This window comes from Callospermophilus lateralis, chromosome 16 (genome assembly GCF_048772815.1).
Source record: "Callospermophilus lateralis isolate mCalLat2 chromosome 16, mCalLat2.hap1, whole genome shotgun sequence".
Lineage (NCBI taxonomy): Eukaryota > Metazoa > Chordata > Mammalia > Rodentia > Sciuridae > Callospermophilus > Callospermophilus lateralis.
The window spans coordinates 55,714,043-55,731,864 of NC_135320.1; the positions used below are offsets into that span (position 1 = coordinate 55,714,043).

General features: G+C 32.9%; 1 protein-coding gene across 3 annotated transcripts in view; it reads left to right on the top strand.

Moving 5' to 3' along the window:
- Vps13b (vacuolar protein sorting 13 homolog B) overlaps nt 1–17,822 on the top strand; it is a 736,334-nt gene that overhangs the window by 433,634 nt on the left and 284,878 nt on the right. For all 3 annotated transcript variants that reach the window (XM_076835849.2, XM_076835851.2, XM_076835850.2), the window contains exon 30: nt 9,107–9,218. In XM_076835849.2, coding sequence (XP_076691964.2) covers nt 9,107–9,218 — 112 coding nt within the window. The remainder of the gene's footprint in view (nt 1–9,106; nt 9,219–17,822) is intronic.

Sequence of the window (17,822 nt, forward strand, 5' to 3'; positions counted from 1 at the left end):
CTAGGTCCTCACGTGGCAGAAATTTAGAAGGCAAAATGGGATAAATACACCGCAGCCCTTTTTTATGAGGATGGAGCCCTCAAGACCTAATTAGTTCCAAAGTTTTCACTACTACTACCCCCCTCCTTCTCTTTCTCCTCCTCCTCCTCCTTCTTCTTCCTCTTCCTCCTCCAAAATAAATTTATGATATTGGATCTTATAGAAAAAAGAATAAAAGTAAATGAAATACAAAAGTAAGAATAAACACACATATACCAACATCTCAAAATCAAAAGAAATATACCTATTTCAAAAAGTGTTTAAACTCAAAGAATAGTTTATATACACACTTGGCTTATCCACAGATTTTTATGCCGTTATCATATACTGTGAGAAAAATTTAAAAATTAAAATGTAATAAGTTAAATTATAAGGCCCTGTTTTTAATACCTTCATCATTTACATCATTTTTTAATTAACAACATCTGAATTTTGGAGAGACACATACATTTCAAATCATAGTATATACCCAGCTAATGTGAATATGAGAGAGAAATGAGAATGGATATTTGAGAGATAGGCAATAGTCTATGCCCCATAAAAATAATAGAAGTCATTTTCATTTTTTTCTTGTAGTTATTAGGTGGAGGAGGAAGACTGTGAATGGCCAATGATTTGATGAATAACAAAGAGAAATCCCTGGCTTCATACTTTTTCTTCTCAGAATCTAACTGTGTCTCTTTTTCTGTCTACCATGGACAGATGATCTTAATTAGTGAAGGTATCCTGACTAATAGTATCAATAATTAAAATTCATTAAAAAATGATTCTTTGCAATTACAAATATGTGCAGAACTTTTTAGTCTTTAATTATCTGAATTCTAAAGTAAAATTCAATATATCACACTTATAAATTCTTAATACATACTAGTTCCTAGTTTTTATATCTATTTTTTTCTTTAACTGGTTATTTTGTCTTAAAACTGGTTACTTTGAGATGTGAAGTTACTCTTCTCTGAATTTGCTATATTGTGAAAGTATTACACAGTTACTTTCATATGTTCAGATAGTTAGTAAAAACATATGAATGGCAAAGAATGAAGAGTCTTTATTGTGCAGTTTCAGTTGATGAAAGAGACAACCTGCTAGCCAGGAAAGTAAATATTGCATGTTCATTGCAGAGGTGATGATGTTTGTGCTTTTTCCTTGTGGTTACCTTTTATTATATGAATATACAATGAATATTTAGAGAATGTAGTTTACATTGAAGTTAGAGGTTTAAAAAAAGAAAAATATACACAAAATTACATATAAGAGGTTGTGAGGGTAAAGGGGGAAAAAAACAACAAGGGAGAGAATCAAATAACAGCAGATGGAGTAGAGAGAAAAGATGGGAGGGGAGGGGAGGGGGGGATAGTAGGAGATAGGAAAGGCAGCAGAATACAACAGTCACTAATATGACATTATGTAAAAACGTGGATGTGTAACCGATGTGATTCTGCAATTTGTATTTGGGGTAAAAATGGGAGTTCATAACCCACGTGAATCAAATGTATGAAAGATGATATGTCATGAGCTTTGTAATGTTATGAACAACCAATAAAAAAAAAAAAAAAAAGAAAACACTAGGAAAAAAAAAGAAAAATATACATTTTTTTACACACGATAATTCTTTCAGGACCACAGTTTACAAGTTTGAATAACATTTCCTTGTAACATTAGAAGAGACATGGACATAAAAGTTTGCTGAGGTTATCAAATCATTTTTTGATTTTGCAGCTGAAAATTTGAGCAAAATTAACCATGGAAACAGAAGTAAATATGACTTTGAGTAGAAAATTTATCATTATTTTGATAAAAGATTCTAGGATTGTCCATTAATTGAAAAAATAGAGCATCAGGTTGTAGTATGTGTAGGTATTTTTCATTAAACTAAAATTATAGAAATTTTATATTTAGAGAAAAAAATTATCTATATTATAAAAATCCTTAATATAATATTTGCAATGATTGAGGGTATTGTTATTATTTAGTACTGGGGATTGAACCCAGGAGTACTTAGCCCCTGAGCCACATACCTAGCCTTTTTTATTTTTTATTTAGAGACAAGATCTCCCTAAGTTGCTTAAGGCCTTGCTAATTTGCTGAGGCTGGCATGGATCCTTGTGCTCAAGCTTCCCAAATCTCTGGGAGTACAGGCATTTGCCACCATGCTCAGATGAGGTTTATTACTTTTTATAAATGTCTCTCTGGTTGATATAAAGCATTCATTTTCCTAGTTTGAGTTAGTTCTTACATTTTGTTTACAATCAGATGTTAGTAAGCTTTTAGATCTCTGAAAATTTCTCACAGTTTATATTTTATGTTCTCCATTCCATAGTTGTATAAATTTCAGGTGAACATAAATAACTGGTAAGCTCAAAATTTTATTCAAATAAGAAAAAAATATATTGGGGTAAGGGTTTGTTATGAGAAAGACATGGAAACACTATCAAAGAAACTAAGAAAATAGTGAGAGGCATAGAGACAGAAAAGGAAGTAAGGCAACATATTAATTGTGTTAACATTTTATAAAAATATAAATGTTCATGATTTACAAGTGATCCTCAATTTTATGATTTGTTTGGTTTCTAAATAATAATTTCATGCTAACTGACTCTAAATTGAATCCTTTTTCTCATAATATGTCCTGCAATGTTTTAATTTATATTTTCTCTCCTTTTTATTCTTTTTTTGTTCTGGGGATTAAACGAAGGGCCTTACATATGCTATGCACATAGTCTACCACTGTTCTACACCCCTACCTCCATAGGATTTCTTTCCTAGAAACTCTTTTCACACTACAAATTACCAATATTGTTCACAAATATATGTGTTGAAATATAGACCAAATGCATATGCTTCATTATCCATTTATTTAATTTTAAAACTGGGCCAAGAATACAAAACAGTAAGTTGATTTTTCTGCATGACCCAGCCTGGCTGAGATTTTTAATATATGGTTCCAGTTGTATTTTTACTGGTAAATCTTCCTGAATCAGATATGACTATTCTTCAATGTGGGCATTTCATCCATATCCAAAATTTGCTCAGTTTCTTAGGATATTTTATATAGTTAATGTGATGTACTGAATAATTCTTTAAAATCTTCAATGTTTTACAGTGTTCAAGAAGACATTTTCACTATAAACTGCTCTTTTGCTTCAGTTAGATCTTCATTGTGGAGCTCATGTAAATGAGTTTGTGTGTGCAAGATACCTACATGACCAACTTTTTTTCACCGTCCATGTCAGTATTTGTCACCTCTCTGACATGGTCATCTTTAGAAGGAACTTATTTATAATGATTAATGTTACCTTCCAAGGCAGAGTTTGCCTGTAAATAACTATAAAAAGTCTTGGCCGTTGATTTGTAAACCATTTTTCCCCTCTGTTTTTTTTTTTTTTTTTTTTTTTTTTTTTTGGTGTGTGTGTGTGTGTGTGTGTGTGTTAAAATATACATAAGATAAAATGTATGTTAACCATTATTAAGTGAATAATTTCATCATATTAATTACATCTACATTTTGGGCAATCATTACCACTATCCATTTCCAAAATGTTTTTGCCACCACAAGATGAAGGTCTGTAATCATTAAGCAGTAACTTCCGAAATCCCTGATCACCTCTAATCTATTTTCTGTCTCTGTGGTTTTGCCAAATCTGGAGATTTAAAGAAATGGAATCATATATTTTTCTTTTTTAAGTCTACCTTGTTATCATAATGTTTTCAGGCTTTACCTAATTTGTAACATATATGAGAATGTCATTTCTTTTGTGCTTAAATCATATTGTTTTGTATGGATATATATCACATTTTGTTTATCCATCCATCTGTTGAACACTTGGGTCATTCCTACCTTTTTGTTGGCTAATGTGAGTAATTCTGCTATGAACACTGAGATTCAAGTGTCTGTGGGAATCCTTGTTTTCAGTTCTTGTAGGCTTATACTCAAGAGAGGAATTTTTGGATCATATGATAATTCTATGTTTAAAATCTATATTTTTGAGGTACCACCAATCTGTGTGGCAGTTTAAATACAGCAGAATTTATTCTATTCTCTGACATGTGAGTGTCAGCAGGAAAAGCATGGAACCCCAATCCTAGCAGTTGTGCCCCTCTGTGCTGGGCATTTCGTGGTGAGGCAGAGGTCAGAAGTTCATAGTTTAACTCCAGTTTTATTTTTCTGTGATACTTACCCAAGGCTTATTGAAACAGGTTATGTACTTCATTGTTACAGTTGTGTACATGTCAGAAGGAATAGGAATAGGAATATTTGAGTAAAGGAAAGAAACCAACTTTATTTCCTCTATGTATTTTTTTGTTTTATTTAATTTTGTCTTTTGTTTTTTACTTATTATGTTCTAATCAGTAACTAATGCTACATATCACATAATTTTAATTTTTGTTGGTTTTAAATTTTCATTGGACTGGTATAACTAGTAAAATTATAAATTAATTGTAACTGCAAAAATAATTCTGGATTTTGGCCTTGTTATTTTTAAACTTTTTTTGTCCCCCCCCCCTTTTTTGGTGTCAGTTGTGGTGAGGTTTTTATTGTATAATTCCAGGGTTCCAATGTCTAAGTAGTTCCTAATGTCTCCTTAAATAAGACCATATGAGATGAGGATGTGGATATCTTTAGAATATGTAATCTCTCACATTTTTTTCTATGTAATTTTAGATAAATCCTTTGCTATATGAATATTTTTGTCATATATACAACATTTAAGTATTGGTAATTTTTATAGTTTGCATACCTATTGAATAAATTTCTAGAAAAAGGATAGATCAAAAGGTACATGCCTTTAAATTGCTAAGAGATATTACATCTTTTTGCCATTAATAATAATAATAATACCTTTATGTGTATTGAGCCTTTTTTCTAGCATATGTATTGTAATTATCTTTACCTTTTGGTTTATGTCCTCTGTGTGTGCATCTCTATGTGTATCTGTACACATATATATGTATTTACACTTATACCTATGTTCATATTTAGCTGAAATGCTATAAATGGTCATGGGCTTGTCCTGAGAATAGAAATATAAAAATGCTTGCCAAATATTGAAAGATTTGTATATTTTGTTGATTTTTTGATACTTCATCTCTTTCCATTGCTACTCTTAATTCATATGCACATATTTCATCCATGAAAATGGAAATGGAAATTTTTTCATTTATGTAAAATTGATAGGCTATTCACTACTTTTAACCATTTTAAATTATAGAAAAAAAATTTTTTTTTAGAAAAGGCCCTGTGTGCTGTCATTCATGCTTGTAATCCCAGCGTCTCAGAAGACTGAGGCAAGAGGATGGCAAGTTTGGGGTCAGCCTGAGCAATTTAGTAAGACTCTTAACCTAAAAACTAAAAAGGGCTGTGGATGTGTCTCAGTGGAAGGGATTGGCCTGGCATGTGTAGGATCCTGGGTTCAACTCCTAATAATGAAAAAAAATTATTTTTAAATATATTCTATGTGGAGGATTGGATATTTCCATTTAACACATCTTTAGACTATAATGTAGCTGTAGAAGTCATGAAAGAAGCTGCAGTGCCATTAGAATAAATATCATTTGTTAAATGATTAATAAAATAGAATCAAGAGAATATTATTCATTTTATTATAGAAATGTTTTGATAGAAAGTTTGAATAATATTTTTATCAAATTAAAGAAATTGAGAATGTATGTATAAATTGTCATAACATGTGATAGTATAACTAAACATTACTGCACTATACTTTCCACAGACATTTTATTACAATAATACCACAGAGTAATCTGTGCTTATAGTGATAAATAGCTTGGGCCAGAGATGATTCATAAACTAATTTTTCCCTTAATATGCATAATGTTCATTAGATTGCACATGTATTCAATCTTCTGTCTTAACTGCTAACATGGCACTAACTAATTGAAACTTTTTGTTAATGACTTTCTGTAGGGCTCTCATAATAGTTATGGCTTTATAAAGCTATGGCATTACACAGTGACAATTTCAAATACTCTTGAAACTTTAGATGTTTTTTTATATTTAATATTTATATTGAGAATCTTAAAAAAAAAGTTAAATTCTTCAAACACTTTCATTTCATGTTTGACTTTAAAAAGAATAGTCATGGGTCTGGGATCGTGGCTCAGTGGTAGAATACTTCCCTAGCATGTGTGAGGCACTGGGTTCAATTCTCAGCACTCATATAAATAAATAAAATAAAGGTCCATTTACAACTAAAAAATATTTTTTAAAAAAGTACTTGTAAACAATAGTCTTACATTATCTGCAATTGCATGAAACTAAACTTTTTTTTCAGTTGTAGGTGAACACAATACCTTTATTTTACTTTTATGTGGTACTGAGGATTGAACCCAGTACCTCACATGTGCTAGCCATGTGCTCTATCACGGAGCTACAACCATATCCCCTTTATCTAAACTTTTGATTACTGATGCAAGCTCAGGATTTCATAGTTGTTTATATTCTATTTATTTGCTACATACTTTTAAACATCTATGCATCGGCATGCATACACATACATGTCTCCCAAAAGGATAAAATCTTTTAGATTTAGAACTATTGGTATGTTAATATAAAACTTTTAAATTATGTTTGAAATTTAATTAATGATGAAAATATATTTAACATAATAATAATTTAGAGAAGTGATATTGAAAATCTGGTTTCAACCTCAATATTGTTTGCATTATGTGCAATTATTATCAAGATTCTAGATCTACAGGTGTTTCACTTCCAGCTTAAACTTTTTATTTTAGAATAGAGGACTGTGTTTTGGATCTAGTGTGTCTTCTATGGTGATAAGTTCCTCATTAGGCTCAGTTTTTTAAAATACATTTAAAGAAAGAAGGTGTTTATTTTCACATTGAAAATGCTTTAAGAGAAAACATTCCCTCATTGGCCCAACTATTAAATGCAAGTGAAATAAACCAAAAAAGGGAAGCTTGTTTGTTTTTCTTATTTTCTAGCTATAAAGAAACTGAAAAAATGACTCAAGGCATTGTCTTGAATAAGTACATTTTTGATTTTTGTTTATGTATCAATGAAGTATTTTGATAAGCTGAATATTTTAATAAAATCCTATTTTAATCTTATTTATGAATAATATCTATTGAATGCCTTTATACACGTACACCCATACATAGATGTGTGCCTTTGTGTGTGTACATGCAAGTGTGTGTTGTTTGTGTATATATGTGTGTGTGTATAAAATAACTTCATAGTATAATTTACAGAGAACACTTTTGGCTCTAACAGAAACAGAATTTTGTTCTCGGATCTGGCTTTGTATGTAACACCAAGTACGTCATTTTTCTTCCATATGTACCTCATTTACTGCAGTGTTTCTGTTACAATTCAGACTTCATGTGGTAAGTAGTATCTGTAGCCTGGAAGAACAGTTAGCAAGTACACTAATTGCACTTTTGAGGAATGGTCTATTCTCCAGGATTACTATTTATTGATTTAATTGTTGCCTGCTGCTTAATCAGAAGTTTTTACCCACATGGAACTATTTGATAAGCTTGGCATAAAATGCAAGATCTGTGAAATGTAAACAATGTTCATTGTATGAGGACCTATAATCAAGACAGACCTCGAGACATTTGAAAATACTGCAGCTGCATAAGAAGTAGTTTTGTTTGATCTTTCTTTGCATTGGACATTGAAAAATATTATCGTGACTGTAGCATCCACATGCTAATATTTATGATGATAGTTCATCTCTTTTTCTTCCTTTTGCTATCCTCCCACCTCCTAACCTCTCTACTGTTTTACTTACTTCCATTTCCTTTATTGTCATCTTATTCTGGCTCCTTTTTTTCCTTGCTGAATATCTTTCTTCTTATTTTTTCTGATTTTCTTAATTTCAACTTTCTTTTTTTGGACTAATTTAAGTCAGACCTTACCAAGTGTACTGCGAAGCAGCTGGAAATAATCTCCTTGCTTTTGCATTCCTTGGGCACCACAGTTTGGGAAATATGGATTGTATGCTTTTGTAAGGCATGTTCTGTTCAGAATATTCCTGAAGTCTTACAGCCGTTCCTTTTTTATTCTGTTTGCAGCAGATGATAGTTCCTTCAGAGAAATTATAAGTCTCAATAAATTTTTGCTTCTAAAACTTAAAATTTATATAACATTAACAAATTTAAATAATGTTTAAATCTACTATGGTGAAGTTGTCTGTTGGAAAATAGTTAAGTTTAATGACTAAGTCCATCAAGAACCCCTATCCATCCCAGATAGTCCTTAGAGAACTCATTGAATCCAGTGAGAAAAGTGTTGAATTTCATGAGATGAGGTGAAATGATATTTTTTATTCAGTACAAAGAATTAGAATTCATGTATCCATTTACTTTTTTATATTTCTGAGATTAGGAGGTTGAAGTTTTAAACGAGTGTGATGTTACTATTTCTCAAACACTTGCACAGTAGAAATCATTAAAATTAAAATAATTTATGCCTAACATAACAAGTTGAAATGTCGTCTCATGTTAAATAACTAGTTGCTCTTTTTCATCTTCTATATTACAGCCATCATAATTCTCTTGGATTTTCTGACTTTTTAGAGTGTAAGGTGCTATACTATATGTGTGTGAGAGTGCATTTCGTATTTAATTTTAATTACTAATTGTGTAAATTAAAATGTCTTTGAGCATTTGTTACTTCACTGATATTTTTTATCTTTTAATAGGTCTTCTTTTAATAGGTCTGTAGACAATAATAGAGTGTTAAAAACTTAGGACTCAAAATCTCTTGGGAGAAAGATGGAATTTTATGAGATTATGATATTAGATAAACCTATGACTTCAGCATTACTTAATATTATTATGTATTTAATGTTGGGGTAGAGTTGCTTGTCTTTTCATTGTTATTTCATGTATTTTAATCAAAGTGGGATCTGAAAAAAATAGTTAAGAAAAGCATCAAATATTTTTAGATTCAACATTATTTTTTACTTTTGCTGTTCTTCGTCTATTGATCATGCCTTCATGTTTCTGTATTCCATTCCCTCAAACATTTCTCCTCGTATATAGTTATGCACAGACCCACAGTATATTTGTCCATCTCTTGCAGTCAACCAAGCAGCAAAGGAAGACACAGTGGTTTTGAAGATTGGTTCTGTTGCCATGGCTCCCCAGGCTGACAATCCCCTTGGCCGATCTGTCCTCAGGAAAGATATTTACCAGTAAGTTTATTCTGCAACAGTTTCTGCAAAGTTCAGTGATCAATAAAACTTGCTAAGTGTGGCCTGCCTGTAGAAATATTTTTCATTCAGGATCTTTTGATATTTAATACCAGGTTTTTCTGATTTTCTTCAGTTGTGGGTTTTTAAATTCATTCAGACAAATCAAGTATTTCTGTGAAGTGTTGATGAATAACAGAATATAAGTACCAAGTCATCATAAAACTAAAGAAGTATAGCTTGGAAAATTCTAGCAGACTTCAAATTTGACCAAATCTCTATTCACATAAGAAAACGACATCCTTTCTAGAACTACTGCATCCTACTGTAGTCAAGTTGTATCAAAGTGTAACATTTTCCTAACTTAAATGTAAGCTATTATTTGAAATATAGTTCTGTGTATGTCATATGGATCAAAGCTGTACAGTAAAGAAAACTTCTAAGGAGAAATTTCACAGTAAACTCTGTGAAAATGACATGCTCTGGACTTTGTCACTGAGAATTTGCAAACCACACCAAGCATATATAGACAACTAAACTGGTGAACATATGTAATCAACATGATAAAAATAATATATGCTTCGTACTGAAGTTGGCACTGCTGCAGACATAAACAGTTATACATAATACCAAGTGAGAAAAGTCACAGAAATACAGATGAACAAGTATCTTATTCTTTCTGCTGGTCTGTTTTTCAGATGTTGGGTCTGACTTTTTAAAAATGTAAATTCCTACTGTTCTCCAATAAATGTTCCTAGGAAAAGATTCTAATTTTGTTAATACATTTACCACCTACATGGTAACATTTCATTTTACTTTACATTGATAGAAGAATTGTATTTCTAAAGTTTCTCTGATATCGGAGTTGAGAATACTTCCTTTGAATTTTATGTCAGGTCTTTTCCTTGTGCTGATTTTTTCTGTATAGCTTATAATATTCATCTCTTAAATGAGTTTTTATATAGTTATGCTTATATAAAATCTAAGTATGTCAGAACTGAAAGAAACCTTAGGAATTATCTGATCCATCTTCATTAGTATTTACAGATTAGAAAACTATGTATCCAAAAAATTTGTCTCTAGTCAATTGGTGATAGAGCCAAGTTTTATAACTATTGTTAACTCCTTTAGAGTTGAAGGAGAGAATTATAGTAGAACATAAATTTGGGGTGCAAATTCTTTAATTCTCTAAGGTTTAGAAATTCTGTCCAGTGTTTTTTGTTTGTTTGTTTGTTTGTTTCACACTTCAGGCAGGAAAAAATTGAGCTCAGAGTCCAGCTTTGCTTTTCAGGGTTTTTGTTGTTGTTGTTTTGTTTTGTTTTGTTTTTGTTCCAGGGGTGCTTAACCACTGATCCACATTCCAGCCCTTTTTTGATGTTTTGTGACAGGGTCTCACTAAGTTGCTTAGGGCCTTGCTAAGTTGCTGATGCTGGCTTTGAACTTGAGATCCTCCTGCTTCAGCCTCCCTAGCCACTGGGATTACAGATGTGTACCACCACACTCAGCCAGCTTTACTTTTTATGGAAGAAATGTATTTTATATTTAAAAATCCCATTACTATTAACAAAGTGAAACACTTTCAAGATCTCACATGAATTTTTATCCTTACTTGTTTGGAATTCAGTTTGTATTTTGGGAGATGATCCCTTTACATTTTCTTTCTGTCTCTCTGACACTTCTTTTCTATTTTCCTACTGGTCTTCCTAAACAGTCCCTTTAATGTTAATGTCTCTCAGAACTTCCTTTTATCCCATCTTGCCCATTTCTTCTTGGATGAGTCCTTCTGCTCTCCTGGCTGAGAAGAAATTGAATTCTAAACATGTATACTAACTCTGAAATGCTGCTGTAGTCCCTGGTTAGAAATATATGTTAGAAAGTCAAACATAAAATTCTGGGTATTGTATGCCAAACTCAATAGTTTTCCCTTGAAAGTTCACATTCCAAAGTCTTTTCTAAATAACCAATCTATAGCCCAGTGTGGTGGTACATGCCTATAATGCCAGTGTCTTGGGAGGCTGAGCCACAAGGATCTCAAGTTCAAAGCCAGCCTCAGCAATGTCAAGGCACTAAGCAACTTATTTATCTCTAAATAAGAGCCAAAATAGGGCTAGTGTGCTTGAGTGCCCAACCCCCCCCCCAAAAAAAAATAATAACTAAACTATAGAAAGTATTCACATAGGAGTTCATGAAAACATTTCAAGATCTCATTGAAATACTGTATCAACATGAAAAGAGGGTGAGGGCATGATGCCATCGAAAGGTCGAGGACAGTTTCAACCACTTAACAGGACGCTATCTCAAAACTAAAAAAAAAAAAAAAAAAAAAAAAGTGGTGTGAGGATGTAGCTTAGTTGTAAAGTCTTCCTAGGTTCAACCCCTAGTACAAAAAAAAAAAAAAGCAAAACTAGAAACCTCTTTGGAATGAAGTAATCAGAGTAGAAGTATCTCAGATTAAACAGGTGTGCAAACACCAAAAGACCTGCATCCTAGGACTGCTCTTATGATATTTATTAACAATGAAATCTCGATAGACCAATGTAAAAGTTCGTATATTGTATGAAGTATTCAGAATGGACAGATCCATGAATATAGAAAGTAGATAAATTTGGAGGTCTAGACACTTCTTTAAACTATGACAAAGTGACAGTAATCAAGGTACGTGATACTGGCATAAGGATAGACATTTAGATCAGTGAATAGAATTGGGAGATTAGAAATAAACCATCACATTAATTTTTCTTGGTGTTTTATAAAGGTACCAAGATAATTCACTGGTGAACAATAGTCATTTCAATTAATTGTTTCTGTAGTACTGAATATCACTTTTTATGGAAGAAATGTGTTTTATATTAAAACACCTTCTCCATCATAACCAGAAATTAATTCAGGCATTAGAGATCTTAGATCATACCCAGAAATTAACTTAGGGATTAGATATAAGATCCATCATCCTAATGCTTATAGAACAACTAGGAGTAAATGTTTGTTATCTTGATTAGAGAATGGCTTCTTAAACATGACATCCAAAGCAGAAGGCACAAAGGAAAAACTAAAGAAGACTTTATCAAAATTCCAAACTTTTATGTGGCTATTCCATTTTCTCTGTCAAGAAAGTAAAAATGTAAAGAATGGGTGAAAATATTTACAAATCATATATCTGTTAAGAGGCTCCTGTCATAATGAACTCTTAAGACTCACTGATAAAAAAGAAACCAATTTTAAAATGGGCAAAGGATTTGAATAGATGTAGATGAAAATGTAAAAATGACTAATAAGCACATATTAAGATGTTCAACACTACTAGTCATTAGAGAAATGCCAAATCAAAACCACAACAATCAGGTTGGCTGTAATCAAAAAGACAACAAATGTGGAGAAGTTAAAACTATAGGGGATATAAGAAAAAACCATACTGTATTTTTTCTACCTTCACACATTCAGGATTATACCCAATACAACATTTCTCTCTCTCTCTCTCTTTTTTTTTTTTTTTTTTTTTTTTGTACTAGGGATTGAACTCAGAGGCATTCGACCACTGAACCACATCCCCAGCTCTATTTTGTATTTTATTTAGACACAGTCTCATTGAGTTGCTAAGCACCTCACCGTTGCTAAGCACCTCACCGTTGCTAAGGCTGGCTTTGAACTCGAGATCCTCCTGGCTCAGCCTCCCAAGCCACTGGGATTATAGATGTATGTCACCATGCCCATTTTCAATACAACATTTATGGCATCAGGTTCCTGTGATATTATGAAAAATATCTTTGGTAATTGTCCCCATTTCCTGATCCATAACTCCTAAAACCCTTGAAATCTCCAGAGTGATAAAACTACCTTTTTAATATTAGCAAGATGACTGGTGGCTGGGGAACAACTGGTCACAAGAAAGACCAGGGTATAATCAAAGAGTTGAGATTTTAAGTCTCCCTCCCCTGCCTCTAGGGAAAGGAGAAGGGCTGAAAGTTGAGATTTCATCAATGACCATTGTTGTAATAAATTATGTTTATGTAACAAGGCCTCAGTAAAATCCTCAAAAGAAAGAGTTTGGGTGAGCTTTTGGATTTCTGAGCACAGGGGTACCTGGAGGGTGGTTATATACCCATACAAGCCCTTCCAACATACTTTGCCCTATGCATCTCTTCCATCTGGCTGTTATCCTTATCCTTTGTGATATCCCTTATAATAAACAGGTAATGTTTAGAAGCTATTTCTTTCAGTTCTATGAGCAGCTTTAGTAAATTAATAAAACCTGAGGAGAACAGGATATAGCAACCCTGGTTTATAGGCAGTACATAAGAAGCACAGATCACAACCTGAGGCTTTTCAATTGGTATCTAAAAAGAAGATGAACAGTCTTGTGTGATTAATGCTAACCTGTGAGATCTGATGTTATCGCCAGGTAGAACTTTCAGAATTGTGTTAAATTATGCCATAACATGACTTAACCTTGGAATCATTGTGCAAAGTGAAAAATGATTTAAAAAACCACTGCGAGTCCATTTATATGAAATGTCCAGAGTAAATAAATCCATAGAAACTGAAAGTAGGATCGCACTTTCTAGAAGTTGAAAGGGAGAGGAGAGTGACGACTAATGGGCATCGGATTTCTTTTGGAGGTGAGGAAGATGTTCTGGAATTAGATATTAGTAATATAATGAGCTGTGCATAGCAAGAGCACAGTGAGAATATACAAAATCCACCTTAAATGGTTCAATTTTGTGGGATATCAATTATGTCTCAATAAAGCTCATTTTAGAAAAATGTCATAGATTGATATCATCAAGTGGTCCAATGGCATTAATTGCAGAGAGGGAATTTCGCTTCCTAGACAGGTGAAGGTGGAGTGTTCTTTTCAACTCTTCTAGTATTTGACTCTCTGTGTATATGTAGAGGGATTCTGTTGCAGAAGGAGAAACCAGGGGGCATTTATCAATCATGTGGGCAAGAGTAACAATTTGCATCATGAAGAGGTTCAGACATACAGCTAGTCCTTCACAGTATATTTTCTGGGAGGGTGTGCTGGCAAAAAGAAATGGAATCTCTCTAGGTTTTATATTCCTTAAAGAGAAAGCCACACTCGAGACATACTGTCCAGTACAGTAGCCACTAGCCATATGGGGCTATTCTGCCTTTAAATTGTGGCTAGTCAAAATTAAGGTGTTTTATAAGCATAAAATATACAGCAAAATTTGAAAATGTATGAGAAAAACTAAAATACCTCAATATTCTATATATTCACTGTTAATTGCTATAATAGTATTATAGGTATATTGAGTGAAATACTCTAACAACTTTTTGCATTTAAGTTTTTTTTCTCTGTTGGCATTTGAAAATTTTGATTTTATAGATTACTCACATTTGCAATTTGTTTTATATTTCCATTGAATGGGGCCACAATATAGGAAGACACCTACATAAACACTAGCTATGTCTTGTCCTTGAGATATTTGAAATCAATCTGAATTGAATACACCTAAAGTTGACAATCCAGCTCAGTTCCTGATTGGATAAAATATATCCACTCTTTATCTAATCTGCTTGGCAGGAAAGGTATGCCTTCTATGGGTGGTAATGGGACAAATAATGATGACTTTAGTGTCCTTAATGTTTCTTGGAGGAGGGAGTGTACCATGGATTGAACTCAGAGGAAGTTAACCATTAAGCCTCATCCCCAGCCCTATTTTGTGTTTATTATTTAGAGATGGGGTCTTTCTGAGTTGCTTATCGCCTGACTTTTGCTGAGGCTTGCTTTGAACTCAAGATTCTCTTGCCTCAGCCTCCCGAGTTGCTGAGATTACAAGTGTATACCACTGCACCCAGCTCTTAATTTTTTTTTAAATAAATGGTATTTGATACATGTTTTTAAAAATTGTAAGATATCCAAGAAGCAGGAAAAATGATTCATTATCAGGAAACAAATTAGCTAAAAGAAAAAGACCAATTGGTGACTTAGAAATTGGAATTAGTAGACAGGCATTTGAAATAATTGGTAGCATTATTTTAAAGAAAAAATATCAAAAATAGAGGATTTTAGAAATATAAATTCTATCTTCTAAATATCCTAAAACTAAAAAAACATTCAGTATCTGAAGTGTAAGGACTCACTGGGGAGGCTTAACTGCAGATGGACAAAGCAGAAGATAAAAGGAGTCAACTTGGAGATAGATGAATATAAATTATCCAAACTGAAGCACCGAGTAGAACAAGGAATGGAAAAGAAGGAAAGGAAAAAGGAAACAGAACAAACTGAAGGACATACCAGGCACTGTCAAAAGATATAACTTGTATAATGAGTACAGAAATAGAAGAAAGTTTGGAAAAAAAGAAATAAAGAGATAATTTTTGAGATTTCCAAAATTGAATCATCAATTAGTGATTCAAGAAGCCCATTACTGTGTATTCAATCCAAGCAAACCACATGCAAAGAAAACTGCAGCTGGGCATGCCATGACCAATTACTGAACATTAGAGACTCCTCCCTGATCAGCTATGGGAGGAGGCTGAGGGAAGAAAGGGAGGATGCAACCTCTTCTGCCTCCCCCAAAGGAAAATTCGAGGCCTAAGGCAATACTCCCTTGAGAGAGAAGTTTTTATCTTTAAGAAATGTTGACATTTTGATTATTTAAAAAAAAAAGAAAGAGAAATCTGAAACAGAAATTTAAAAAAAAAGATTTTCTAACTTTGAAGGAACAGTAGTAACACTGGAATAACTGAAGACCTTAAATTCGAAGAAGAGAAATTCCTAGGTAACATGATTCCCTTCTTTAAATATGTGGCCTATCATGTGTTATAGGGAGTAGTTTCATGCCTTTTAAAGCTGAGAACAGGCCTAGGATCAATAAATCAGCAGATTTAATGACACTAATTATAGTTCAATAGAATGAAGATCTTTCAAAATGTGAAAGTCTAATAATGCCTGGATCTATTCATTATTTGTTCATTCAACAATTATTTATTGGGAGTCTTATTTCCATCAGGCTCACTTCTAGATATTAGGCAAACATTATTGAACATAGTCTAATGAGGGAGCAAGACAGTTGAAAATTAACAAACAAGTTACATTATGTATTAGAATGCAGTATGTGTTTTGTAGGGAACAAAGCAGGTAAGGGGAGTGTGTAGTTACAGGTTTCAGTGTGGCTCAGAGGGCACCTTACTGAGAAAGCACAGGATCCTGGAGCAAGAATGTATATACGAATCTAGTGGTGTGAATGTATAAAATAAAGCAGTGTGTGCTAGGGAAGTTTCATAGGCTGTGAGGAAAAAAAATGTGGAGGAATCATAGGCTGTTGTGAGGACTTTGGCTATTTGAGAAAGTTTTGATTGTGATGGGAAAACCATCCACACACAAAAGATATTTTAATTAATGTTTCTTGTTATTTACTGAATATCTGCTTGCGGAAATAAATGACGGGGTCATCAACAGGTACTAAAGATACACATTTTTTGAAGAGAGGTTATGTTTTTTTTTAAAAAGTCGCAGTTCAGAAGAATAAATGACATTCAACACTAAAATAGACTTGTTAAGGATATTTTTGCTACTTGAGTTAACTGTGTGATATGAAATTCTTTTTATTATTGAGAAGTGATTTCCTCATCAAATAGTAAATCCTCCGAGAGTTTGAGCACAGAAGGAATATGATCCAGTTTGTATTTAGGCAGATTACTCAAGCTGACATGTGAAGAATAATAGGCTGGGGCAATGAAGGGCAGGGGTTTGTGCTAGTGCAATAATCCTTGCCGAAGACTATGACAGCTTGGCCCAGGGTGGTGACTGTGAAGATGATGAGAAATGGTCAGATTCTGGAGATAGTTTAGTGATAGAGCCAAGAGAATTTGCAGATGAAACACACATGGAGTGTTATTCACTTGTAATAAGGGTAATTCACTTGTGTGACTTAAACAACTGGAATGACAAAATTAACTGAGGGAAGGAAAATTGTAGGAGGATTTGGTTTGGGGGTTGGGCAAGTGGAAATCAGGAGTTTATTTGTGAAAATGACTATATCAGGAGGTAGTGAGCTCTCTATTTTTGAGGCACCAGATGCTTATCAATCACTTAGACAGCCTAAAGGGGGTTATGATTTCTGTTGGATAAAATCAGTGCTTCTTAAACTTAATGTGAATACAAGTCATCTGGGAATCTTGTTAAAATGCAAATTTTGACTTAGGAAATCTGGGGATGAGGCCTGAAATTCTACATTTCTAACAAGCCCCCTGGGTAATAGTGATGATACTGATACTGGGTTGTACTGTTACATGCTGTTTGGGGGACTACATTTATGTAGAAAGCCAAAGATTAGACCAGTGATTTCCAAACATTTTAAATAGAGAGGTTTTTTAAAAATGCATTTTTAATTAATGCCAAACAATTTTTAATAATAAATGTGGAACATTCCATAATAAAAATTGAGTTTCCTTCATTCTAGGCTTTCTCACTCCTGAACAAGTTTACCCTTTAGTGAATTCCTTTTAACGTCATAGTTTCTACACGTTTCCATTTGATAGTGGTTGTTTACTTTGGAATCCATGACTGAAGAAATGTAAAATAATAATAAAATACTTTTATTAGCTTACTAATACCTTATGTTCATGTGTACATTATTA